This window comes from Choloepus didactylus, chromosome 15 (assembly GCF_015220235.1).
Source record: "Choloepus didactylus isolate mChoDid1 chromosome 15, mChoDid1.pri, whole genome shotgun sequence".
Lineage (NCBI taxonomy): Eukaryota > Metazoa > Chordata > Mammalia > Pilosa > Megalonychidae > Choloepus > Choloepus didactylus.
The window spans coordinates 37,586,723-37,612,938 of record NC_051321.1 but is presented as its reverse complement, the minus strand read 5'-3'; the positions used below and the strand labels follow the sequence as shown (position 1 = coordinate 37,612,938).

Below are 26,216 nucleotides of genomic sequence, written 5' to 3'. Positions count from 1 at the left end.
AGAGATTGAAGAAGCAAGCCACAGAACGGTAGAATATATTATAATGTGTCTAATCTACAAAGAACTCATATTCAGAAAAGCAATAAGACAGACACTCTCCCCCCCCCAAATAATTGGTAAAAGACTTGAAAAGACACTTTTACAGGAGAGAATCCAGTCATCCAGTGAGCACATAGGAAGACTCAACCTCTTTTTTAAATAAGAGAATGCATATTCAAACCACAATGCAATAACATATACACCCACCAGAACGGCTAAAGGAAAAATAATAATAATGTTAAATGTTGGTATACATATGAAACCACTAGTATTCTCATATATTGCTGGTCAAAATACAAATTAGTATACTCACTTTAGAAAACTTTGTCAGTATATGCTAAATCTAAATATACACAATCATATAATCTAGCAGGTCACTCCTAGGTGAATCCCTGTCCTAGTTTGCTAATGCTGCAGAATGCAAAACACCAGAGATGGATAAGCTTTTATAAAACGGGGGTTTATTTACAATTACAGTCTTAAGGCCACAAAGCATCCAAGGTAACACATCAGCAATCGGGTACCCTCACCGGAGGATGGGCAATGGCCTCCGGAAAACCTCTGTTAGCTAGGAAGGCAGCTGGCATCTGTTCCAAAGCTCCGGCCTCAAAACGGCTTTCTCCCAGGAAGTTCCTTTCTAGCAAGCTTGCGTCTCTTCAAAACATCACTCCCAGCTGCACTCTCTTTTCTCCCCCCAAGTTAGCTCATTTATATAGCTCCACCAATCAAGGCCCACCCCGAATGGGTGGGGCCACGCCTCCATGGGAGCATCTCATCAAAATTATCACCGACAGCTGGGTGGGGCACACTCCAAGCAAATCTAACCAACACCAAAACTTCTGCCCCACACAAGACTACAAAGATAATGGCATTTGGGGGACACAATACATTCAAACTGGCACAATCCCCAACAGAAATGTGTGTATATTTGTAACAAAAGACCTATAGAACAATGTTCATAGCAGGATTATTTGTGATTATTACCATTTGGAAACAGTTCAAGTGTCCGTTAACAATATAAAGGATAAATAAATTGTGATATATTCATACAGTGGAACCCTTCCTAGCAATGAAAAATAATGATCTAGTCTCACAACAAAATTGATGACTTTTATAGACATAATATTAAATGAATGAATGAATCCAGACATACACATACACAATTATGCTATGTGATTTCACTTACATAAAAAAATGGTCTGAACTAATTTATGGTGAATAGATGTCAGGACTGGTTACCTCTGGGAAGGGAAGAGTGTAGAGTGATTGAGATGAGGGATGATGATAGGTTTTTTGGGGGAGCTGGCAATTTCTTGACATGTGGTGGTTGTATCAGTATATTTACTTTGTAAAAGTTCATTGCATGAGCCAGTTTGAACATATTACATCCTCCAAAATGCCATTATCTTTGATGCAATCTTGTGTGGGTAGACCTATTAGTGTTGATTAGATAGTAATTCTTTGCTTGAGTGTTTCCATGGAGATGTGACCCACCCAACTGTAGGTGATAACTGACTGGATAACTCGTCGTGGGCCTAGAGCACTATATAAGCTCAGACAGAAGGAGTGAGCTTACTACAGCCAAGAGGGACACTTTGAAGAACACAGAGGAGCTGAGAGAGGAGCTGCAGCTTACAGAGATATTTTGGAGATGGCCTTTGAAAGCAGACTTTTGTGCTGGAGAAGCTAAGAGAGGACAAACACCCAAAGAGCAACTAAGAATGACATTTTTGAGGAACCTAAAAAGGAGTATCCTGGGAGAAAGCCATTTTGAAACCAGAACTCTAGAGCAGATGCCAGCCACGTGCCTTCCCAGCTAGCAGAGGCTTTCCGGATGCCAATGGCCATCCTTCAGTGAAGATACCTCCTTACCTTGAACACTTTATGGCCTTAAGACTGTAACTTTGTAACCAAATAAACCCCTTTTATAAAAGCCAATCCATCTCTGGTGTTTTGCATTCCGGCAGCATTAGCAAACCAGAACATTGCACTATATATTTATGATTTGTCTGCCTTTCTATATGTCTGTTGTATTTAATTTTTTTTTTTTTTTTTTTTTTTTTTTTTTTTAAAATTCTTTATTTGGGGGACAATGCTGACCTTAACTTTTTTTTTTTTTTTTTTTTTTTTTTTAATCATCATTTTATTGAGATATATTCACATACCACGCAGTCATACAAAACAAATTGTACTTTCGATTGTTTACAGTACCATTACATAGTTGTACATTCATCACCTAAATCAATCCCTGACACCTTCATTAGCACACACACAAAAATAACAAGAATAATAATTAGAGTGAAAAAGAGCAATTGAAGTAAAAAAGAACACTAGGTACCTTTGTCTGTTTGTTTGCTTCCCCTACTTTTCTACACATCGATCCATAAACTAGACAAAGTGGAGTTTGGTCCTTATGGCATTCCCAATCCCACTGTCACCCCTCATAAGCTACATTTTTATACAACTGTCTTCGAGATTCATGGGTTCTGGGTTGTAGTTTAATAGTTTCAGGTATCCACCACCAGCTACCCCAATTCTTTAGAACCTAAAAAAGGTTGTCTAAAGTGTGCGTAAGAGTGCCCACCAGAGTGATCTCTCGGCTCGTTTTGGAATCTCTCTGCCACTGAAGCTTATTTCATTTCCTTTCACATCCCCCTTTTGGTCAAGAAGATGTTCTCCATCCCACGATGCCGGGTCTACATTCCGCCCCGGGAGTCATATTCCACGTTGCCAGGGAGATTCACTTCCCTGGGTGTCTGATCCCACGTAGGGGGGAGGGCAGTGATTTCACCTTTCAAGTTGGCTTAGCCAGAGAGAGAGGGCCACATCTGAGCAACAAAGAGGCATTCAGGAGGAGACTCTTAGGCACAAATACAGGGAGGCCTAGCCTCTCCTTTGCAGCAACCGTCTTCCCAAGGGTAAAACTTATGGTAGAGGGCTCAACCCATCAAACCACCAGTCCCCTATGTCTGTGGTCATGTTAGCAACCATGGAGGTGGGGTAGGCGAATACCCCTGCATTCTCCACAGGCTCCTCAAGGGGGCACTACATCGTTTTTTTTTTTTTTTTTTTTTCCCTTGTTTGTCTTTTTTCTTTTTTTTTTTTTTTTTTAACTTTCCCTTCTTTTTTCAAATCAACTGTATGAAAAAAAAAGTTAAAAAGAAAACAAACATACAATAAAAGAACATTTCAAAGAGACCATAGCAAGGGAGTAAGAAAAAGACAACTAACCTAAGATAACTGCTTAACTTCCAACATGTTCCTACTTTACCCCAAGAAAGTTACATACTATAGCAACATTTCAGTGAACTTGTTCCTACTACATCCATCAGAAATTAACAGACCATAGTCATTTCTGGGCATCCCCAGAACGTTAAATAGCTTATCTGTTCTTCTTGGATTATTGTTCCCCCTTCCTTAATTGCTCTCTACTGCTAGTTCCCCTACATTCTACATTATAAACCATTTGTTTTACATTTTTCAAAGTTCACATTAGTGGTAGCATATAATATTTCTCTTTTTGTGCCTGGCTTATTTCGCTCAGCATTATGTCTTCAAGGTTCATCCATGTTGTCATATGTTTCACCAGATCGTTCCTTCTTACTGCCGCGTAGTATTCCATCGTGTGTATATACCACATTTTATTTATCCACTCATCTGTTGATGGACATTTGGGTTGTTTCCATCTCTTGGCAATTGTGAATAATGCTGCTATGAACATTGGCGTGCAGATATCTGTTCGTGTCACTGCTTTCCGATCTTCCGGGTATATCCCGAGAAGTGCAATCGCTGGATTGAATGGTAGCTCTATCTCTAGTTTTCTAAGGAACTGCCAGATTGACTTCCAGAGTGGCTGAACCATTATACAGTCCCACCAACAATGAATAAGAGTTCCAATTTCTCCACATCCCCTCCAGCATTTGTAGTTTCCTGTTTGTTTAATGGCAGCCATTCTAACCGGTGTTAGATGGTATCTCATTGTGGTCTTAATTTGCATCTCTCTAATAGCTAGTGAAGCTGAACATTTTTTCATGTGTTTCTTGGCCATTTGTATTTCCTCTTCAGAGAACTGTCTTTTCATATCTTTTGCCCATTTTATAATTGGGCTGTCTGTACTATTGTCATTGAGTTGTAGGATTTCTTTGTATATGCAAGATATCAGTCTTTTGTCAGATACATGGTTTCCAAAAATTTTTTCCCATTGAGTTGGCTGCCTCTTTACCTTTTTGAGAAATTCCTTTGAGGTGCAGAAACTTCTAAGCTTGAGGAGTTCCCATTTATCTATTTTCTCTTTTGTTGCTTGTGCTTTGGGTGTAAAGTCTAGGAAGTGGCCTCCTAATACAAGGTCTTGAAGATGTTTTCCTACATTATCTTCTAGGAGTTTTATGGTACTTTCTTTTATATTGAGATCTTTGGTCCATTTTGAGTTAATTTTTGTGTAGGGGGTGAGGTAGGGGTCCTCTTTCATTCTTTTGGATATGGATATCCAACTCTCCCAGCCCCATTTGTTGAAAAGACCATTATGGCTCAGTTCGGTGACTTTAGGGGCCTTATCAAAGATCAGTCGGCCATAGATCTGAGGGTCTATCTCTGAATTCTCAATTCGATTCCATTGATCTATATGTCTATCTTTGTGCCAGTACCATGCTGTTTTGGCAACTGTGGCTTTATAATAGGCTTCAAAGTCAGGGAGTGTAAGTCCTCCCACTTCGTTTTTCTTTTTTAGAGTGTCTTTAGCAATTCGAGGCATCTTCCCTTTCCAAATAAATTTGATAACTAGCTTTTCCAAGTCTGCAAAGTAGGTTGTTGGAATTTTGATTGGGATTGCATTGAATCTGTAGATGAGTTTGGGTAGAATTGACATCTTAATGACATTTAGCCTTCCTATCCATGAACATGGAATATTTTTCCATCTTTTAAGGTCCCCTTCTATTTCTTTTAGTAGAGTTATGTAGTTTTCTTTGTATAGGTCTTTTACATCTTTGGTTAAGTTTATTCCTAGGTACTTGATTTTTTTAGTTGCTATTGAAAATGGTATCTTTTTCTTGAGTGTCTCTTCAGTTTGTTCATTTCTAGCATATAGAAACATTACTGACTTATGTGCATTAATCTTGTATCCCGCTACTTTGCTAAATTTGTTTATTAGCTCTAGTAGCTGTATCGTCGATTTCTCAGGGTTTTCTAGATATAAGATCATATCATCTGCAAACAATGACAGTTTTACTTCTTCTTTTCCAATTTTCATGCCTTTTATTTCTTTGTCTTGCCGGATTGCCCTGGCTAGCACTTCCAGCACAATGTTGAATAACAGTGGTGACAGCGGGCATCCTTGTCTTGTTCCTGATCTTAGAGGGAAGGCTTTCAGTCTCTCACCATTGAGTACTATGCTGGCTGTGGGTTTTTCATATATGCTCTTTATCATGTTGAGGAAGTTTCCTTCAATTCCTACCTTTTGAAGTGTTTTTATCAAAAAGGGATGTTGGATTTTGTCAAATGCTTTTTCAGCATCTATTGAGATGATCAATTGATTTTTCCCTTTCGAGTTTTTAATGTGTTGTAATACATTGATTGTTTTTCTTATGTTGAACCATCCTTGCATGCCTGGAATGAACCCCACTTGGTCATGGTGTATGATTTTTTTAATGTGTCTTTGGATTCGATTTGCAAGTATTTTGTTGAGGATTTTTGCATCTATATTCATTAGGGAGATTGGCCGGTAGTTTTCCTTTTTTGTGGCATCTTTGCCTGGTTTTGGTATTAGATTGATGTTAGCTTCATAAAATGAGTTAGGTAGTGTTCCATTTTTTTCAATGTTTTGAAAGAGTTTGAGTAAGATTGGTGTCAGTTCTTTCTGGAAAGTTTGGTAGAATTCCCCTGTGAAGCCATCTGGCCCTGGGCATTTATTTGTGGGAAGATTTTTGATGACTGATTGGATCTCTTTGCTTGTGATGGGTTGGTTGAGGTCTTCTATTTCTTCTCTGGTCAGTCTAGGTTGTTCATATGTTTCCAGGAAATTGTCCATTTCTTCTACATTATCCAGTTTGTTGCCATACAGTTGTTCATAATATCCTCTTATAATTTTTTTAATTTCTTCAGGATCTGCAGTTATGTCACCTTTTTCATTCATTATTTTGTTTATATGGGTCTTCTCTCTTTTGATTTTGTCAGTCTAGCTAGGGGCTTGTCAATCTTGTTGATCTTCTCAAAGAACCAACTTTTGGTGATATTTATCCTTTCTATTGTTTTTTTGTTCTCTATGTCATTTATTTCTGCTTTAATCCTTGTTATTTCTTTTCTTGTACTTGGTTTAGGATTGGTTTGCTGTTCATTTTCTAGCTTCTTCAGTTGATCCATTAGTTCTTTGATTTTGGCTCTTTCTTCCTTTTTAATATATGCGTTTAGTGCTATAAATTTCCCCCTTAGCACTGCTTTTGCTGCATCCCATAGGTTTTGGTATGTTGTGTTCTCATTTTCATTCGTCTCTATATATTTAGCAATTTCTCTTGCTATTTCTTCTTTAACCCACTGATTGTTTAGGAGTGTGTTGTTTAACCTCCAGGTATTTGTGAATTTTCTAAGTCTCTGATGGTTATTGACTTCTAATTGTATTCCATTGTGGTCAGAGAATGTGCTTTGAATAATTTCAATGTTTTTAAATTTATTGAGGCTTGTTTTATGTCCCAGCATATGATCTATTCTGGAGAAAGTTCCGTGAGCACTAGAAAAGTATGTGTATCCTGTTGATTTGGGATGTAATGTCCTGTAGATGTCTGTTAAATCTAATTCATTTATCAGATTGTTTAGGTTTTCAATTTCCTTATTGGTCTTCTGTCTGGTTGATCTATCTATAGGAGAGAGTGATGTGTTGAAGTCTCCCACAATTATTGTGGAAACATCAATTGCTTCCTTTAGTTTTGCCAATGTTTCTCTCATGTATTTTGTGGCACCTTGATTGGGTGCATAGACATTTACGATTGTTATTTCTTCTTGCTGAATTGCCCCTTTTATTAGTATGTAGTGGCCTTCTTTGTCTCTCAAAACATCCCTGCATTTGAAGTCTATTTTATCTGAGATTAATATTGCTACACCTGCTTTCTTTTGGCTGTAGCTTGCATGAAATATTTTTTTCCATCCTTTCACTTTCAGTTTCTTTGTGTCCCTGTGTCTAAGATGAGTCTCTTGTATGCAACATATTGATGGTTCATTTTTTTTGATCCATTCTGCGAATCTATATCTTTTAATTGGGGAGTTTAATCCATTTACATTGAACGTTAAAACCGTGAAGGCATTTCTTGGATCGGCCATCTTATCCTTTGGATTATGTTTGCCATATTTTTCCCTCTCTCTATTAATATCCTTTATTGTACCCATACCGAATCTCTTTAGTACTGAACCTTTCTCCAAGTCTCTCTGTCCTGTCTTTGTTTCTCTGTCTGTAGGGCTCCCTTTAGTATCTCCAGTAGGGCAGGTCTCTTGTTAGCAAATTCTCTCAGCATTTGTTTGTCTGTGAAAAATTTAAGCTCTCCCTCAAATTTGAAGGAGAGCTTTGCTGGATAAAGTATTCTTGGCTGGAAATTCCTCTCACTCAGAATTTTAAATATATCGTGCCACTGCCTTCTCGCCTCCATGGTGGCTGCTGAGTAGTCACTACTTAGTCTTATGCTGTTTCCTTTGTATGTGGTGAATTGCTTTTCTCTTGCTGCTTTCAGAACTTGCTCCTTCTCTTCTATGTTTGACAGTGTGATCAGTATATGTCTCGGAGTGGGTTTTTTTGGATTTATTCTATTTGGAGTTCGCTGAGCATTTATGATTTGTGTATTTATGTTGTTTAGAAGATTTGGGAAGTTTTCCCCAACAATTTCTTTGAATACTCTTCCTAGACCTTTACCCTTTTCTTCCCCTTCTGGGGCACCAATGAGTCTTATATTCGGACGTTTCATATTATCTATCATATCCCTGAGGTCCATTTCGAGTTTTTCAATTTTTTTCCCCATTCTTTCTTTTATGTTTTCATTTTCCATTCTGTCATCTTCCAGGTCACTGATTCATTGTTCAACTTCCTCTAGTCTTGTACTATGAGTGTCCAGAATCTTTTTAATTTGGTCAACAGTTTGTTTAATTTCCATAAGATCATCCATTTTTTTATTTAGTCTTGCAATGTCTTCTTTATGCTCTTCTAGGGTCTTCTTGATTTCCTTCATATCCCGTACTAGGGTCTCATTGTTCATCTTTAGTTCTTTGAGTAGCTGCTCTAGGTGTGTCTCTTCTGGTCTTTTGATTTGGGTGCTTGGGCTTGGGTTATCCATATCGTCTGGTTTTTTCATATGCTTTATAATTTTCTGTTGTTTTTGGCCTCGTGGCATTTGCTGACCTTGATAGGGTTCTTTTAGGGTTTGTAGACCAGTTGAAGTCCTTATCTCTAATTTATCAGATCTACAGCTTCGTGGAGTACACTTTCTCTAACTAACCAGCAGGTGGCGTCCACGAGCCACCTGTTCTCCACAAGCCAGATCTCCCCTGCTTAGCCTTTTTGGTGAGTGGGGGAGTGAGTCTTGTGGGGCCCAATTGGTGTCCCAAGCTTGCGTGTGTAGTTGGTGTTGCCTGCCCTGTATGTGGGGCGTGTTTCTGGGCAGTCGGGGAGGGGGGGTGGCCCTAACAATCAAATCTCCCTGATGATCCTAGAGTTTTAAAGCTACTGCAATAGTCTAATCCTTCAGTTCAGTCCTGCCACAGTTTGTCTCTGCCACTGACCCACAAGTCTTTGGTATTGGCGTATGGCTCCTGAGACTTGCAAGTGGGCCCCTCTTCCAGGCTGTGCACCCCAGGTCCTCTGTTGAGGGATGACTGTGCTATGTCGCAGGTGAGTGCCGTCCCCCCAGGGCAGTTCTGGGCTGCTGGGCTGTGTTGGGAGGCTCCCATTCTGCTCAAATGATGGCTGAATGGGGCTCTGTTAATTCACACTGCTCCCCCTTCCCAGCTCTGGGACATTCAGCTGAGGTTGCAGGGAAGGCTAATGTCCACGCCCAGTTTTGTGGTGTGTGCCTGTTATTTGAAGCACTTCCGTCACACTGGGTTGTCTGGGGCAGCTCTGGGCTATGGGGCTGGCGATGGGCAGGAGTGTTTCCTGTCCACCAGGATGGTGGCTGTGAGCGGACACCCCCCTTTTCTTGGGAAGTTGTGTTGTTTAGTGAATTTTCTCAGCCACTGGATTATTGCCTTTTGTCTCAGAGCTCTCTTAGTTCTGCTCTTGACTTGACGTGCCCAAATTTCAATTCTTTGAAGCTTTCTGTAGTGAGCTTCTTAGAGTAATTGTTTTAGAAAAAGCAAAAAGGATTTAAAAAAAAAAAAAAAAAACAAACAAACAAAAAAAAACGGCCCTCCTCAGAGATCTAATGGGTTATTGAAATGCTAATAGACAAAGCAACCAGGGCCATTAAGGAAAGGTGCCCAGGGCAGAGAGATCAGCCTTGCTTCGGGATTTGCATATGCGCCTCAAGGCCTGATCTCCGCCCTTCCCCTTTCTGTGTTCACCAGAACTCCAAAAATCCTCTGCTTTTATTTTGGAGTTTTTCGTGTTGTTTTTTTTCTATGCCTGTCTCCTCTCTGCTGGGCTGGCTGCTCTCAGAGTCTCTGGTGTCTGGCCTCAGTCTATCTATGGTTGGAGTTTGAATCAGTAGAATGAGTTTCCGGTAAGAGCAGCCACTGCAATTCTCCCTTCTCCTTCCTGGAGCTGACAGCCCCTCCTCCCCCGGGACTGAGCCTGGCAGGGAGGGGCGCGGGTCCCCTGGCCGCAAAAACTTACAGATTTCGCTGATCTCAGCAGTTCCACGTTTTCATGAGTGTTGTATGAAGTATGCCCAAAGACAGATTGCTCTGTGGTGTCCAGTCCACGCAGTTCCTGGCTTTTTACCTACTTTCCTGGAGGAGTAACTAAAACATACAGCTCACCAGTCTGCCATCTTGCCCCGCCTCCTGTTGTATTTAATTTAAACATTTTTAATGGACTACTCACTCTCCCTAGAACAAGAATAACATAAAAAAATCTAGTTCTTGGCAGCCATGTTTTGACAGATGCATTTAGGACAATTCCTGGCTTTCATATTTACTTACCTCTGAGAAATCATGTTTTCTCTGGGTTCCAGTTGAATTTCTTGCTTCTCACTAGCTCAGCCACGTTTAAAAACTGTTCTTCAAATTTTTTGTGGCACTTGGTACTGAGAGAGTTTCTCTGCACATATACTCTAAAAAAAAAAAAAAAAGGATAGTCAGAAGGCCCTAAATTATTTAAATTCAGAAATGTGTTTCTCTGAAGTCAGATTCAATACTATTTCTGTAAAAACTTTGGTGTTTCTTCCAGGAAAGCTGGCTATTAAAGCATGATTCTCTCAAGATACAAATATTACTACAAATGTGACTATGAAATTTATAGCTAAAACACTGACTCTACAAAAGTCATCTCTTTTCAGAAAAAAAAATTATATATATATGTAGGTACGTTGAAATTTTGAAAAAAACAAATATCCTCAAAACTTCCATATCCTCAAGAGGGGGAAGACAATGGCAATCAATAAAGTAAAGATTCTATTGTAAGATTATTTATTTCTTCAAGCTAAAGAGTTTCCTAACAACTAGAATATGAATATGACACATTAAGATTGATATAGATGACTTATTTTTTCATCTAATTTAAATGAGATAAAATTAAATATTAAAAGTTACTGGAAATGCTGTCTTTGACAAACTATAATCATTCAGTAATAAAAATGCAGCCTCTAAAACATTGTTTAAAAGATCACTTCGGAGTTATCAAATAGAGATGAAATTATTTGGCAAAAAAGGAGACAGAAGAAAAGATTTGGCATGATTTATGACTAGCTCACCATTTTCCAATCCCAGTATAAAATCAAGATATTTTAACAGTTAGAAAAAGTGTACATAAAATATACTTGCAACTCAATTATGTTGCCATTGCCACACTTTGTTTTTTAAGGTTGCACTTTCTAAAAATCAGCAAATATTACTTCATTTTCTATTTTTCATTTTTAATTAAATTTTAGCCCTTTGGAGGCAGTGCTTAGTTATTTTTCAATACCTTATTTTTAGTTACCACTCTTAAAAATTCATATTAGGAAAAGATGTTTAATGTTTATAATTTAAAAAAATTAATTTGTGGGGTTTTCTGTCTTTGCTATTTTATAATATATGCTTTTAGGTTCTCATATTTGAAATGTGTTCAATATTTAATTTTCCTAATATTTCATTAATCCTGAAAAATTTAAAGAAAACATTTATCTAAATACTCATATTTCAATATTATGAGAAATAAAATGCAATCATATCTATATTTTCATTTTGTCCTAGTTTGGGAATCACTAGTTTGTATGGTATTGATTCTAGGAAATGTGTTAAGACTTCGTTTATGCTTTAAATTGTGTTCAAGTTTTGCAGATATTCCATTTGTCTACTTTCAGCTTCCTAAGTGCCAGAAATATAAATTAGAACAAGCTTTTTAATTTTGTTGTTTGAATCTTCCATATCCCCACTAATGTTTTTTCAACTGTTTGACTTACTAGTTTCTGATTGATGAGTATTAAAATCTCCCTCAATGATTGTGGAGTTCTCATTTTTTTCCTTTTAATTCTCCTCATATATGTATAGTTTAAAATGTATAATATGATAAATTATATTTATGAATTACAATAAATTATATATAAATATATATTGTGGATATAATATAAATTTATAACAAAGTTTTGCTTTATAAGTACCAATCTTACATTGTTATGTATAGGTTTAGGATTTTGATATACTCTTGACTGATTATTCCTTTTATTATCATTATGTGGTGATTCTTTTTAATCCTAATTAAAGCTTTTGGCTTTAAGTGATATTTTCAACTGATATTAATTTTTTTTTTACAACAAGGTTAACTGTCATTTATTCCAGAGTTGGGGTTTGAACTTGATATTCTAGTGTGCTGTTTACAAGTTTCTAGCAGGAAAATGAAATTATATATCTGTGTGTGTGTGTGTGTGTGTGTGTGTGTGTGTGTGTGTGTGTGTTCACCTATGTTTTAATACTTTCCTGGTGTCATTTTTAAAAATATTAATCCACTTGGAATTTTGTAAATGTTACAATGTACTGCAGGGCAGAATTATATAAATCTCAAACATTAGCTAAGTAATTATTGAACATAATTAGCAAAAAGAACTTTAAAGAGTGTTGAAACTTTAAGTTTTTAATTTCTAGAAATACATCAGAATAAACATTCCTACTTTTAAGACTTCAAAGCGTTTGACGGAATTAAGAAATATCCATAATGTTGTTAGGTAAGGACTGAAAACCCAGAAACCAAAGCCATATGACTTTGTTTTTTAACACACTGAGTAATGATGTCAGCCAGGAAAAATATCATTTAAGTATTTTATTGTATTCATTTTCACCTCGGTCTCACTTGGTATACTATAAGATGGCACATTCCACAAATTACTACATGCAGAGAGCAATCCTTTCCTAATTTATGTGCAGATATTCCCATGGATATCAACATTAAAGTGTTTACTACCTTGAGCTCAATCAAGGTATGGCACAATTTCAAAGTGAATCCTTTATTGTCCTGTATGGTCACAGCATGGCTGATTTTGTGTAGAACAGGTAGTTCTCATTTCTTAATTAGTTGCTCTGCTCTTTCTCATCCACATTGAGTACAGTATCCACAGTTTTTCCTGTGTTTTCCAGTGACCAACCACTCTCCACTTCCTTCTGGGAAAGGAAGTGGAAAGGCTGTAGAAGGATGTATGGCAACCAATTTTCATGATCCAGTCACATAAGACCTGTGAACTGCAAGTCTTAAAAAACCTCTTTAGGATACTTCCGCTTGGACATTGAAGAGCGATGGTAACTACTTCAGCTGTTTTAGGAGGTTCTTCAGGTAAATCAAGAACCTTCTTCTGTGTGGGCTGGTCGTGAAAGTTTGGTTATAGCTCAGGCAATTTCCATCTCCTTGCAGCTTCTCTGTTTGAAGTTTCAGAAGATGTCTGACTGGCAATTTCAAGTACCAACTCTTTGTCACCCTTTTCACTCTGTGCCTCTTGCTGTTTGTTTTGCACAAGTTTTTGCCTTTTGCCATTCTTCTCTTCTTTCAGATAAACTTGGGAAGAGTTAAATGAGTAAAGCCACGAGGTAGTCACAGAAATGATTAACGTAAGAAGGGCAAGCAGTAAAAAAATCCGGCCACACAACAAAATGAAATCTTTAATTCCTAGATCTGGGATCCCACTTCGGAGTTCCAGACACAAGATAGGGAGAGCAGAGGGAAGGGAAATACCAATACCCCCACGAGAAGCCATTGCGGCGGAAGCCTCGCGTCAGGGTGAAAAAGAACATTAATATTTTTTAATCTGTCTTCTTTTAATTTAGTATTTTCTTGATGTATCTTTTTCTACCTTTACTGTCAGACTTCCTTATAGTTTTTAAGTTTTCTCTTATAAGCAGGACAGAGATGGAATTTATTTTTGCAAATTATTCCAAGAATCTCAATATGTAAACTTAATTTATTAAAAATGATTATAGATATATTTGGAGTAGTTTCTACATTTGCATTTACAAATGCATTGATTTGCATTTTCTGTTTACCACATTTTTGTCATTGTGTCTTTATTCTTTACTTTTCCCTTCCTTACGTTGGATTGAAAAAATTTATTGCCTTTTGATTCCTATCCTGGTTTGGAAAATATAGAATGTATTTCTATACTTCTAATAGTAATCCCTTAATTTTTAAATGTAAATAATTATGTAAAATTTTTCTAACAATGCCCTTAATTACTCAGTATTTTTATCCTCCTTTTGAAGACAATGTGAACTTTATCATTTGAACACCAAGCTGAATTCCAAATAATAAAACTGCTGGCATAGTGTTTCAGGCTTAACCTTTTTCAAAGATAAGAAAATACTTTCATGTAAGAGTTTATTACCATTTTGTAAGTTTCAAAACTGCTCACCAGTTTTGTAAAATCTCATACCTTCCTCTAGGTTTACTTACTTCCTGGCTAACATCCCACCCTTATTAGTTCTTTGAGGAGGAAATGTGTGGAATGAATTTACTTAATCTTTATGATAGCAAATATTTTTATTTTGCTCTCATTATAGTAATTTATCTAGGTATAAAGTCCTAGTTTGACAGTATTTTCTCTCAGCCATTTGAGGAATTATGCCATTGTCTTAATGATATCTGTTCTCTTGAAAAATCTGTCATTCATTTGTATTTAATGTCTTCACTCTGAAAACTTTTAAGGCTTTTCTCTTCACTTTTGATATTTTGTGGTTTCTATATGATATGTCCAGGTATGTTTTTATGTATCCTATTTAGTACTTGGAGTACATATTTAAACACAGGTCTTATGTATTCTTCAATTCAGAAAAACTCTCCAGTTTTATCCCTTCAAATACTGTTTTTCCACCGTTCACATACTTGCATACTTCAGGTGTTCCTATAGCAGATGTGTTTTGGATACAGTCTATACTACCTGTCTATTAACCACTCTTCCACATGTTATAATATATTTATCTGTCTTTGCTGCATTCTGGAGAAATTCCTCAGGGCTGTCATCCCATTTATTAAATCTCTTATCTATTACAGCCACTGTAGACATTATCCAGTATATTAACTTATATTATTTCAATGGCTATAATTTTTATTTCCAAGATTTCTAATTGTAATCTAATAGATTCTTTTTATTATTAATCTTTGTGTTTCATTTGTGCCTGATTCATAATTCTTTGCCTGTTCTTTTTAATAATGTCATTCCTTCATTTATGTGTTTGAGGCAGTTCAGTTTCTTCTGGAGTGAATTTATATTCTAAAGTTTGATTTTCTTGGCTATCTTTCATTGCATGAAATTACTTCATGGGTTTGGAATTTAATTTGTAGGTTCCATTTGAGTGGGAAGCTTTTCTTTTTTTTTTATTTAGTTTTCTCTCTCCTCCTCCTTTTTGCTCACTCTTCCCTTTTCAGTTATTTGACGTTGTTGCTCCCAGCCTACCCTAGCCTCACAGGGTGGAACAAGATCTTATAATATCAATGACAGGCCTTCTGTTCCAGAGGAATTGAGGCTGTCATAGTTCCCCCACTGAACCAGAATTCCCCATGAGTTCCCTCTCAAGACTTCCTTTACTATTCTCCTGAGATTTTCTTGTACTTTATCCTGATTTATATCTCCTTTTTCTTGGTTTCTATGTCTTCCTCTTTCTTGGTTTGCTCACTTATTTTAGTAAAGCATTACCTTTTTGGGAAGGAGTGCAAGTGAGGTAAATTTTGGAGAATTTCCATTTCTGAAAGTGTTTTTATTCGACTCTTGCAGTTACTTAAAGGATAGTTTGTCTGGGTATAGAAGGTAAGTTGAAAATGGGTTCCGTCAGAGTTTGAAGGTATTACCCCATTGTTAGCTTGCCTTTTATGTTATTTTTGAGAACCCTCACTCTGCTTTTATTCGCAATCTTTTACATATGATCTGCTTTTCCTTCTTGAAAGGTTTTAAGGTCTTCTTTATATCCTGATATTCTGAAATATTTTTGGTCATTTTTGGTGGGCATTCAGTAAGCAAATTCAGTATAGTTCTTCAGCTCAGAGAAATTTTCTTTTATTATTTCTTTTATAATTTCCTCTCATTTCTTTTTTCTTTAATTAATTAAGTAATTTTTTTTCAATTAGGTTGTAGGTTTACAGAAAAGTCATGTAAAAAATAAAGTGTCCCCATATACCCCACTACTGCTGATGCCTTGCATTGGTGTGGTACCTTTGTTACAATTGATGAAAGAATGTTAAAATATTACTGTTAACTATATTCCATAGTTTACATTAGGTGTATTTTTTCCCATGTACCACCCTATTATTAACACCTTACAATAGTGTTGTACATTTGTTATAATTCATGAAAGAATATTCTTATATTTGTACTATTAACTTCAGTTCGTCATCTACAACCAGGGTTCACTATGTTATACAGTCCTTTGTTTTATCTTTGAACTTTCCTTCTAGTAACATATACTACCCAAAATTTCCCCTTTCAATCATATTCATTGATATACTACAGTGCTGCTAATTATGCTCACAATTGGAACTTCTATTAATTAGGTATTAGATTTTAATTTTTAGAATCTTTTCTATTTTTTATCTCTGAATTTTTTCCTATTTTGGGGACATTTTCACAATTTTGTCTTCAGAACTGATTTTTGACCATTTTAAACTGTGTTTTTTAATGTCCAAGAGCTCTTTCTTGCCCTCAGAATATTCATTTTTCATAGGATTTCTACTTTTCTTTCATAGATGCAATTTCTTTTCTTATCTATCTGGGTTATTGTTGTTTAGATTTTGTTTTGTTTTCTTCTGCTGCTGCATTGACTCTTTCTTCCAAGTTACATTTTTTTTTTAATAGAAAAAAATCTGTATTTTTATGTTAGCAGATTTTCTTACATTTCTCAGTATCTTTGGCTTTCTAAAGTTCATATTTAAAAGTGCAGCTTAAATTTAAAACATTGGTTGAATATTTAGGGAATGGCTTTTTGACTGGTAAGCTTCATTGTGGAGTCTTAAAGTTTTATAGCAAGACCCCTAAATACTCATCTATATAAGTCCTTTCTTGAGTTCTTTTTTTTTTTTCTCTAGAGATGTATGCTCCAATATACATTTGCCTATGTGTGTGGGTGGTGTATTTTAACAACCAGAATTCTGGGAGCAGAACCAGGAAAGGGGTGATGGGGGAAGGAGCAAGTGGTGTCCCTTTTTTTTTACATAGAGTTTTCTTTAATTTTCCTGTTTTAAATTAATTTTTTTCTCTTATCCACAGTTGTGCCTGATGTCCCCTGACTCCTTTCTTATTTTCTTTAATCCTGATTTATTGCATTATCTTTATTTTCTTTTGAGTTTGCAAAGTAGTTATTGTGTAAAATTACGTTCTTCCAACATTTATTATTTATTTGTCTCTTGCATGTTAAATTCCTTCCTTTTTAAAGTATGTTTTTTGGGGGTAACAATTTTTGCATGTACTCCATGGATTTTTAAAAATTATTAATCTTTCTATGACAACAGCAAGATGGAGTCTCCTTAACTGCTATTCCTGTTTACCTAGTGACTTTTTAAATCCTTCTGTTAGACTTTGGGGTAGGAGCTGGATATTGTTTAGATTTATTTTTTTTTTCTTCAGTTATTTAGCTGCTTGAGGAAGTTGAAGTAAACAGGGGAAAAAGCAGTGGAATAATTTCAGTCTGGGTATGGACAATTTTTACTTGAATCTTTTTCCCAAGGCCAGTTTCCTTTGTATATCCTTGGTTTCCTGGCTTTGAGAAACATTGGCCTTCTTGGTTATATGATCAATTAAAGTGAAGCCACATGGTCTATGGACATATTTGTCACTCTCAATTGATTTACCTGGCAAAAGCAAAACTGGATGATGTCTTTCTTTTCTCCTGTGGTCTAGTCTTGCTCTAGGCTTTCCCTTCCAATAGGAAATCAGTGAAACCAAAATTGGCACTACTATGTGGTTTTCAGCTTCCTTTCATTCCCTTTATGCCAGATATAAAACATTTTACTATGGAAAATGTAAAAATGAGTAATATACAAAAGTAGACAGAATTCCATAATGTTCCTTATATACCCATTTCTCAACTTCAACAATTATGAACTTAAGCCCAATTCTATTTCATCTCACTCATACCTCCCCCCATTATTGTAAAGTCAATCTCAGATACACTATCATTTCATCTGCAAATGTTTCAGCATGTAGTTTTAAATGATAAACTTTTAAAACATAACAATACATATATTTCACTTAAAAACAAGACAATTTTAATGTCATCCAATATCATTAGTGTTCAAATTTCTAATTGTCTCATATATGTCATAGATGTGTTTTTGTCTGTTTGCTTGTTTGAATCAGGATCCTAATAACTTCCACACACAATGACTAATAAACATTTTAACTTTCTTTTGATCTGCCCTTCTCTCTGTTTTTTTTCCTTGGAATTGTTAATTTAGCTGAGAAAAATAGGTCACTTGTCCTGTGCAGTTTCCCAGAATTCATAGTTGATTTCATCCCCATGGTATAGTTTAATATTTCTTCTGACTTCTGTATTTCCTGTGAATTGGTAAGCCTACTTCATAGGTGCTATTGTGTTCCTCCATAATGCCTGATTTCCTCTCTTTTTTGTGTTATTGGAGATGCCAGTACATTTTTAATTGCCAACTCAAAATTATTCACCCTTACTCCTTGCCAGTTACACTAGTATTTTTGTTCTGGGGCAGTTATATTCAGCCTCAGAAAATAAATCACGACTGGATGAAGCCAATCCCGACAGTCCCATTTTCTTTTGTTATTGATTGCTTTAGAGGTGGCCATGTGACTCAGTTCTAAGCAATTATATATAAGAAGTTTAGTGGAAAATCCACCCCCACCATAAAAGGTAAAAGAGTGTTTTGTTTTGTTTTTGTTTTTTGATTCTGCTCACTTCCTCCTTCTTGGAATACTGCTGAGGAAGGACATAATGCCTGGTGCTGTGGTAGCCATAGGATCATAGGATCTCAATCTGGTTGTTATTCTTCATAAACAATCTCCTCCTCCTTGGAAGCTTTTAGAATTTCCTCTTTGTCTTTGAAGTACTTAAATTTGACTTTAATGAATCTGGGGTGGATTTTTCATTATATATTCTGTTTGGCACTCCATAAATCATTTCAGGAAACCTTTTAAAAACATTTCTCTCTCCTCTCTCTCTCTTCCCCCCACTGCCTCTCTCTCTCTTGGTCATTGCTGTCTCTCTGTCTCTCACTCTCACTCTCACTCTCTACCTCTATCTCCTTCTCTATCACCGTCTCTATCTATAGCTATCTCTGTCTCTCTTTCAATTCTTTCCTATGGGGGTTCCCATTATCATACTGGCACTTCTACTTCTCCACATCTTGGCTTTTCATTATTTTTTCTTTAATATTTTATGCTTTGTTTCATGCTTCTGAGAAAATTCCTCAATCTGTTCTTATAATTCACTTTTTTTTTTTTTTTTTCCTGAAAGAGCATGCTTTAGTGGGAAACAGTGCTGCACAGTGACCAATGGACAAATGCAGCCCAAGGGGTGTCCTACACAACACATTCAAAAAGATACACGGAACATTTGTTAATAAAAATCAACTGGAATATGGACTTCCCTGGGCAACATCCCCAACCCCATTTTCAGAGGATTGGGAAAATGCCCATCCATTTTCTGGTAGGCATGTGGCTCACTCAGAGATAGAGCCCTTCAGGGGTGCCTTCTTGTTTTTTATAAAGAACATCTTCTTTAGATTTTTTGATGTCTTCATTTGTTACTTTCATTCTATGTTCTCTCAAGGCCATCAGACCAGCTTCTGTACAGATTGCCTTGATGTGTCAGCTCCAGAGAGGTCATCTTTAGCCATGATGAAGTCGTCCAAGGTTACATCATCAGCCAGCATCATCCTGCTAGTGTGAATCTGGAAGATGTACTTCTTGGTCTTCTCATCAGGCAGGGGGAACTCGATCTTCCTGTTGATGCGGCCTGGTCTGATAAGTGCTGGATCTAAAGTTTCTGTTTGGTTTGTGGCCATGATAAGTTTCACATCTCCCCTTGAATCAAATCCATTCAACTGGTTCAACAGTTCCAATATAGTTTGTTGAATTTCTCTCTCACCACCAGAATTTGAGTCATATCCTTTTGTCCTAATGGCATCGATTTCATCAATAAACACAATGGATGATGCATGTTCTTCACCAACTCGAAACAATTCCTGCACAAGTTTGGGTCCATCTCCTAGGTACTTCTGAATAAGTTCAGAGCCAACCACTCTTAAGAAAGTGGCCGAGGTTTGGTTTGCTACTGCTATGGCTAACAATGTTTTACCTTGCCAGGTGGACCATAAAGAATGACCCCCTTAGGGGGCTTTATACCCATCTCTTCATAGTATTTGGGATGTGTAAGAAGAAGCTCCACAGATTCCTTAATTTCCTGAATTTGCTTGTCCAATCCCCCAATATCAGCATTGGTCTTCTGGGGGGCCTTTTCGACCTTCATCACTGTGACCAGGGGATCAGTGTCATCCATCAGCACCCCTATCACTGCATGCACCTTGTGGTTAAGCAGGACAGAGCAGCCTGGTTCCAGTATATCCTTGTCCACAAATGAAAGAATGCTGACATAGTGTTCCGAGCCCACTGATGTATACATGATGGCATAATTGTCATCAATGGTCTCTTCCAAGGTTCCTACTGACATTGGGGTCCCCCTCAAATCTTCCATCTTTGATCTTTCCTCCCCTTGCTTTTCTTCTAATGGTTTCATTTGTTCCTGATTTCTAATGAATCTTCTTCCATGAGAAGATAGTCTTTAATTCTCTCTAACTTCAATAATTTTAACCAGCACTTAGTGTGAGGTGTCACCAGTGGCAGTTTGCTGGCAGCATCTGGACCCTTTGTTTTCTTCTTCTTTTTCCCTACTCTAGTTGGTACAGGAGGTTCATATTTCTTTTTCTCGTCCTTGTCATCCTTTTTGCTACCTCCAGGACCATGACTACAGTCTGACTTTGACCCATCTTGCTTCAGCCACTCGAGCTGCAGCTACTGCATAATTTACTTTTTAAATCTTTAGTTATATCCATCTTGTATTTTTTATTCTATTATATATTCATATTTAGTTCTACATTTTTTCAATGACTTTTTTCTTGCTTCATGTACTAATATTTTCCCTCTCTTTAAGTATACTTAAATTGTTTATTTTAAATTCTTAGAATGCTGTTCTAAGAATTCTGCTTCAGATAATATATGTTGTTTGGTTTAATATTTTTCATTCCATTAGTTTTTCTCTTAACATGTCTTGGGAGCTCAAGTTCCTCTTTCAGGTAATACATATCTAGGTCAGGCTTAGACTAGGCCCTAGTTAGTGTAGGTAGTTTAGTGTGTGTCCCTTAATATGTGACTTTAAAAATAGAGGAATAAAGAATCCCAGGCACCACAAAACTCCCACTGATCACTGCTGCCAATCCACCAATTCCATCACCTCATCATGAGCAACTATTCTTAAATAATTGTTGATTAGTCGTAAGTTCATGATGACAATTCTTGTTGCTGCCTTCCTTCCTTGCTAATTAAAGAATAGTTTAATTTCTCTGAGCAATGAGCAAGGCAGAGCAAACATTTCTGAGATTATTTGCTTTTAGCAGATGAGATTTTCAGCAGTTTTCCTTCATTATTAGAGTGATCATACAATTATTGTTCAAACTGGGGCCCTTTTGACAGAGAGAGAGAGAGAGAGGGAGGGAGGGAGGGAGAGAGGGAGGGAGAAAGGAAGGGAGGAGAGAGAGTGAGCACAGTCATAAATCAGGGCTTTCCTGGCAAACTGAGTTGTGTTTTCTCCCTATTCAACATTGATAAACCTCCTATCTGAGGGCAGGACAGGCTGCATACTGTGCCTGTCATTTGTTAGGCATTCCAAACTGTTTATTGGACTCTGGAGCACTCTTGTAATATATATTGCAATAGCATCATCTATCTCTTCCATCTGGCTGTTGCATTCTGAACTCTTTTCTCTTATCAGTCCTAGCTGTATTTTTGTTTACTTTCTGTTTGTCCACATGCTTTCTTCTGTGTTTTCAGTCTCTAATTAATAACTTTCCATACCTGTTTAAAATGTTTTAATACAAAGCATTTCCTCTTCCTTTACATTTAATTCTTTTCTTTTGAACAAGTTATGCTCCTCCCATTGCTGTATTATACTTTTAAACCTTTGTGGGGACCCAGGGCCCAGGCCCCCTCCCCTCCATAGTGAAAGTGAGTTATTTCAAACTGCTGACCAGGACAGCCATTGAAGGTCATCAGACCTCCCCAGGGGGAAAGAATGTAAAAATGGTATCATAAACAAAGCTTTAAAACTCCCCTCCCCTGATCACTGTTGATAACCAGTCTCCACACCCCTGTATCACAAGAGCCTGTCACAAGAATTCTCACAGCCTTTGGAATGTCTTTGTTCTAACCTTTATAAACCACCCCCTGGCACCCCCTGCTGTTTGTGGAGCCCTAACTTCCATCTTCTCCCAGCCACAGGCTGCTCCCATGGAACCATCTCCCCTGTCCATACGTACAGTAAACTCATGTCTAACTCCGTGCCTGGAGTTAATCATCCACTACATCAGGTGTTCTGAGACATAGTGCAAGGACCTGCCTACCCCCCCCGCCACGGCCTCCAAAATCAACATTAACAAAACACGAACACCATTATTAACACAACTTCATGACTTCATGGTATTATGTGTAGTGGTGTGCAGACACATGCTTATTTAAAACCAGAAAACAAGTCTTCTTTTTTTTTTTTGAGGGGAGAAGTAAAAGAAATTGCAAGTGTATATAATTTGGAAATTTTAGAAAAAAGAGCCAAAAGGATTTAGTCTTATGAGTTATCAAGTGCAATTTATCTACATTAGCATGGTCCATATGGCACTGGTCACAAATAAATCAGATTTACCTTTTAAAATATTTCCATAAAAAATCTAAAAAAAAAAAAAGAATAAAGATAAACCCTACACTTTTTTATTCTTTTAAAACTTTAAATAATGAGATGTATCAAACACATAAAAGAGCATATAATAGAGTACCAGGTTTACTCTGTTAAAAATGTAATAAGTGGCGGGGGTGGGAGTCCGCGCGGGGCTCCAGGTAAACCAAGCGCCGCGTAGTGCCGAGCCCGCCGCCAGCCGCCGAGCCATGGAGATCGGCACCGAAATCAGCCGCAAGATCCGGAGTGCCATTAAGGGGAAATTGCAAGAATTAGGAGCTTATGTTGACGAAGAACTTCCTGATTACATTATGGTGATGGTGGCCAACAAGAAAAGTCAGGACCAAATGACAGAGGACCTGTCCCTGTTTCTAGGGAACAACACAATTCGATTCACCGTATGAACCCTCTAGTCTAAAGTCTTCTGATACCAACATCTTTGATACTAATGTGCCTTCAAACAAAAGCAGTTTCGGTCGGGGAGATGAGAGACGGCACGAAGCTGCAGTGCCGCCTCTTGCAGTTACAAGCACTAGACCTGAAAAAAGGGATTCCAGACTTTCCACAAGTTCACAGGAGCAGAAAACCACTAATGTTAGACAGACTTACGATGATGGAGCTGCAACCCGACTAATGTCAACCGTGAAACCTCTGAGGGAGCCAGCACCTTCGGAAGATGTGGTTGATATTAAGCCAGAACCGGATGATCTCATTGATGAAGACCTCAATTTTGTGCAGGAGAATCCCTTATCTCAGAAAAAGCCTACAGTGACAGTTACATATGGTTCTTCTCGCCCTTCTATTGAAATTTACAGGCCACCTGCTAGTCGAAATGCAGATAGTGGTGCTCATTTAAATAGGTTGCAGTTCCAGCAGCAGCAAAACAGTATGCACGCTTCCAAACAGCTTGATGTACAGAATAGCCGGGTATATGAAACAGGACGCTTGTGTGAACCAGAAGTGCCTAATAGCTTAGAGGAGACTTACAGTCCCTTCTTCAGAAACAGCTCGGAAAAAATGGATATTGAGGAAGAAAACTTTCGGAAGAGAAAGTTGCCTGTGGTAAGTTCAGTTATTAAAGTAAAAAAATTCAATCATGATGGAGAAGAAGAGGAAGAAGATGATAATTATGGTTCCCGGACAGCAAGTGTCTCAAGCAGTGTGTCAGTGCCAGCAAAACCTGAAAGGAGACCTTCACTTCCACCTTCAAAACAAGCTAACAAGAATCTAATTTTGAAGGCCATCTCTGAAGCTCAAGAATCTGTAACAAAAACAACAAACTATTCTGCAGTTCCACAGAAACAGACACTTCCAGTTGCTCCGAGAACTCGAACTTCTCAAGAAGAATTGCTGGCAGAAGTGATCCAGGGGCAAAGCAGGACCCCCAGAATAAGTCCCCCCATTATAGAAGAGGAAACAAAAGGAGATAATATAGAAAAAAGTCAAGCTGAGATGAGTGAATTGAGTGTGGCACAAAAACCAGAAAAACTTTTGGAGCGCTGCAAGTACTGGCCTGCCTGTAAAAATGGGGATGAGTGTGCTTACCATCATCCCGTTTCACCTTGCAAAGCCTTTCCCAATTGTAAATTTGCTGAAAAATGTTTGTTTGTTCATCCAAATTGTAAATATGATGCAAATTGTACAAAACCAGATTGTCCTTTCACTCATATGAGTAGAAGAATCCCAGTACTGCCTCCAAAACCAGCAGTTGCAACACCAGCATCACCTTCTAGTAGTCAGCTCTGCCGTTACTTCCCTGCTTGTAAGAAAATGGAATGTCCCTTCTATCATCCAAAACATTGTAGATTTAACACTCAATGTACAAGACCTGACTGTACATTTTACCATCCCACCATTACGGTACCACCACGACATGCCTTGAAATGGATTCGACCTCAAACCAGTGAATGATACCCAGTCCTACCTGGCAGAAGATCATGGATTTGAAAGTCTCCATCTACTGATGAAAGATATTCTGCAGAACTTGTCAAATCTTTGAAACTTGGAATATATTGCTTTCATAATATGAAGTTTATTGCCTACTTGAAGTGTCTAATTTTTCAAGTTTGTAAGTTTATTAAGTGGTTTTAACATTGGGTATGGTTTTCTTTGTTTTGTTTTGACTAATGAAAAGACAGTTTAAGGAAAAGCTAAATTCGATTAAAACATTTGAGGCATGTTTGTACACTGCTGTTTTAAGTATGAGCATTTATAGTGTGGTTGATTTCATTGTTATTAATGGTAGTACAGGTTAGGGCTCCATCGTTACGTGTAAATACAGATGTGGGGAAGAGGAGTGTCCTTATTGTAAATACTGGATTGCTGCTTTTAGTTTTCCCAAAGATCTAATTTTCATAATCTACTGTGAAAACAGGAGAATGGACAAAAGTGTGAGATGGCTTATAATAGTCATTAATTTCTGCTTTTTAAATTTCTAAGTGAATTTAGTTCGACAAGCATGATAATACAGGCCTCTCGGGTTGAGTGCCTCTGTGGTAAAATGGTTCCCGAGTAGCCAGTCCTTCGCCTCCTGGGAAAGGACTAGTGAGATGGTTGTGTAGAGTGAAAACAGTTGGTATGGCAAGTGCAAAAAATATTAATAATTCCTTAAATGCTTTCAGTTACTATTAACATATACTTTTTAAATAAATATTTTGGGGAACTACATTATCACAAAATTATACAAAATTTTTTACAAGTATATACATAAGGTTTCAGAAAACATTCACGAGATTATAGCTATACATATATTCACATTCTGAAAAATAACATTCTTGAAAATAACTTCACAGAAAATACTTAGTTATTACTGAAGAAAATTTTTGCAATGTAAAAATTAGATTTGAATAGTATATTTTAAATGACAGCTATGTAATTACAGAGATCAGATGGGTAAACTGCAAAATGGGACTAAACTTTTGAAATGTTGAGTTATACAGTTTTTCTGTGTGTGGTCTCGATAATTGTTAAGGCAAGAAGTGTCAGATGCTTTAGAATTAAATAACAAATGGATCACTGAATTTAAAGACTTGATGTACAGTAGTTTTGTTTTAAATTAAAGCTAAAAGGTGGTTAGAAAATGAACAAATTAATGGCAGAAGGGAAAATATTGACTCAGACATTTTCAGAACCAGATTAAACTAGCTCTGTAAAAAAGTTCATTGACTTGCTTAGGCATATACACAAGGAATAATAAAACCACATGTATAAAGGAAAGTTCATGTTTAAGAGCGTAAAACCAGCAGTCTACTTTTTTGTGGCCATTACTTTTCCAATAGGGGAAGAAAGATCTAACCAGTTATTAAACCATTTTGTACATTGTACTTTGCCATGTTGAGCAGAAAGTAAAAACTTGAAACATTAGAAAAGCAAAGTGAAAGCACACAATAGCATGTCATTAGGCATGGGTAAAATGGATTCCATTTCATTCTAAAAAGTTTACATTGTTGAATTAAGGCATTTGATCATTCCAAAGTTACTAAACTGAGATGCTTTATATCTCTGCAGAAGCAATTTGTTTTAAATTGTTTAAAAATTTCTGGAAATAGACTTTTATCATTATTTATAAGTGGTATATAGTTGCACTATATAACAAACATAAGTGGAAACAAGGGCTTAAGTGGTTTTAGTCC

General features: G+C 37.0%; 1 protein-coding gene and 2 pseudogenes across 1 annotated transcript; 1 reads left to right on the top strand and 2 right to left on the bottom strand.

Annotated features, from left to right (window-relative positions):
• Positions 1-12,711: 12,711 nt before the first annotated feature.
• LOC119510860 lies at positions 12,712-13,388 on the bottom strand (annotated as a pseudogene).
• Positions 13,389-19,265: 5,877 nt separating this feature from the next.
• Positions 19,266-22,795, bottom strand: LOC119509870 (annotated as a pseudogene).
• LOC119510646 (zinc finger CCCH domain-containing protein 14-like) lies at positions 22,722-25,800 on the top strand. The gene is given in 2 exon segments (XM_037805061.1): positions 22,722-22,984; positions 22,986-25,800. Coding segments are annotated over 2 exon segments (1,701 nt in total). The 5' UTR covers positions 22,722-22,793; the 3' UTR covers positions 24,496-25,800.
• The last annotated feature ends 416 nt before the right edge of the window (positions 25,801-26,216 follow it).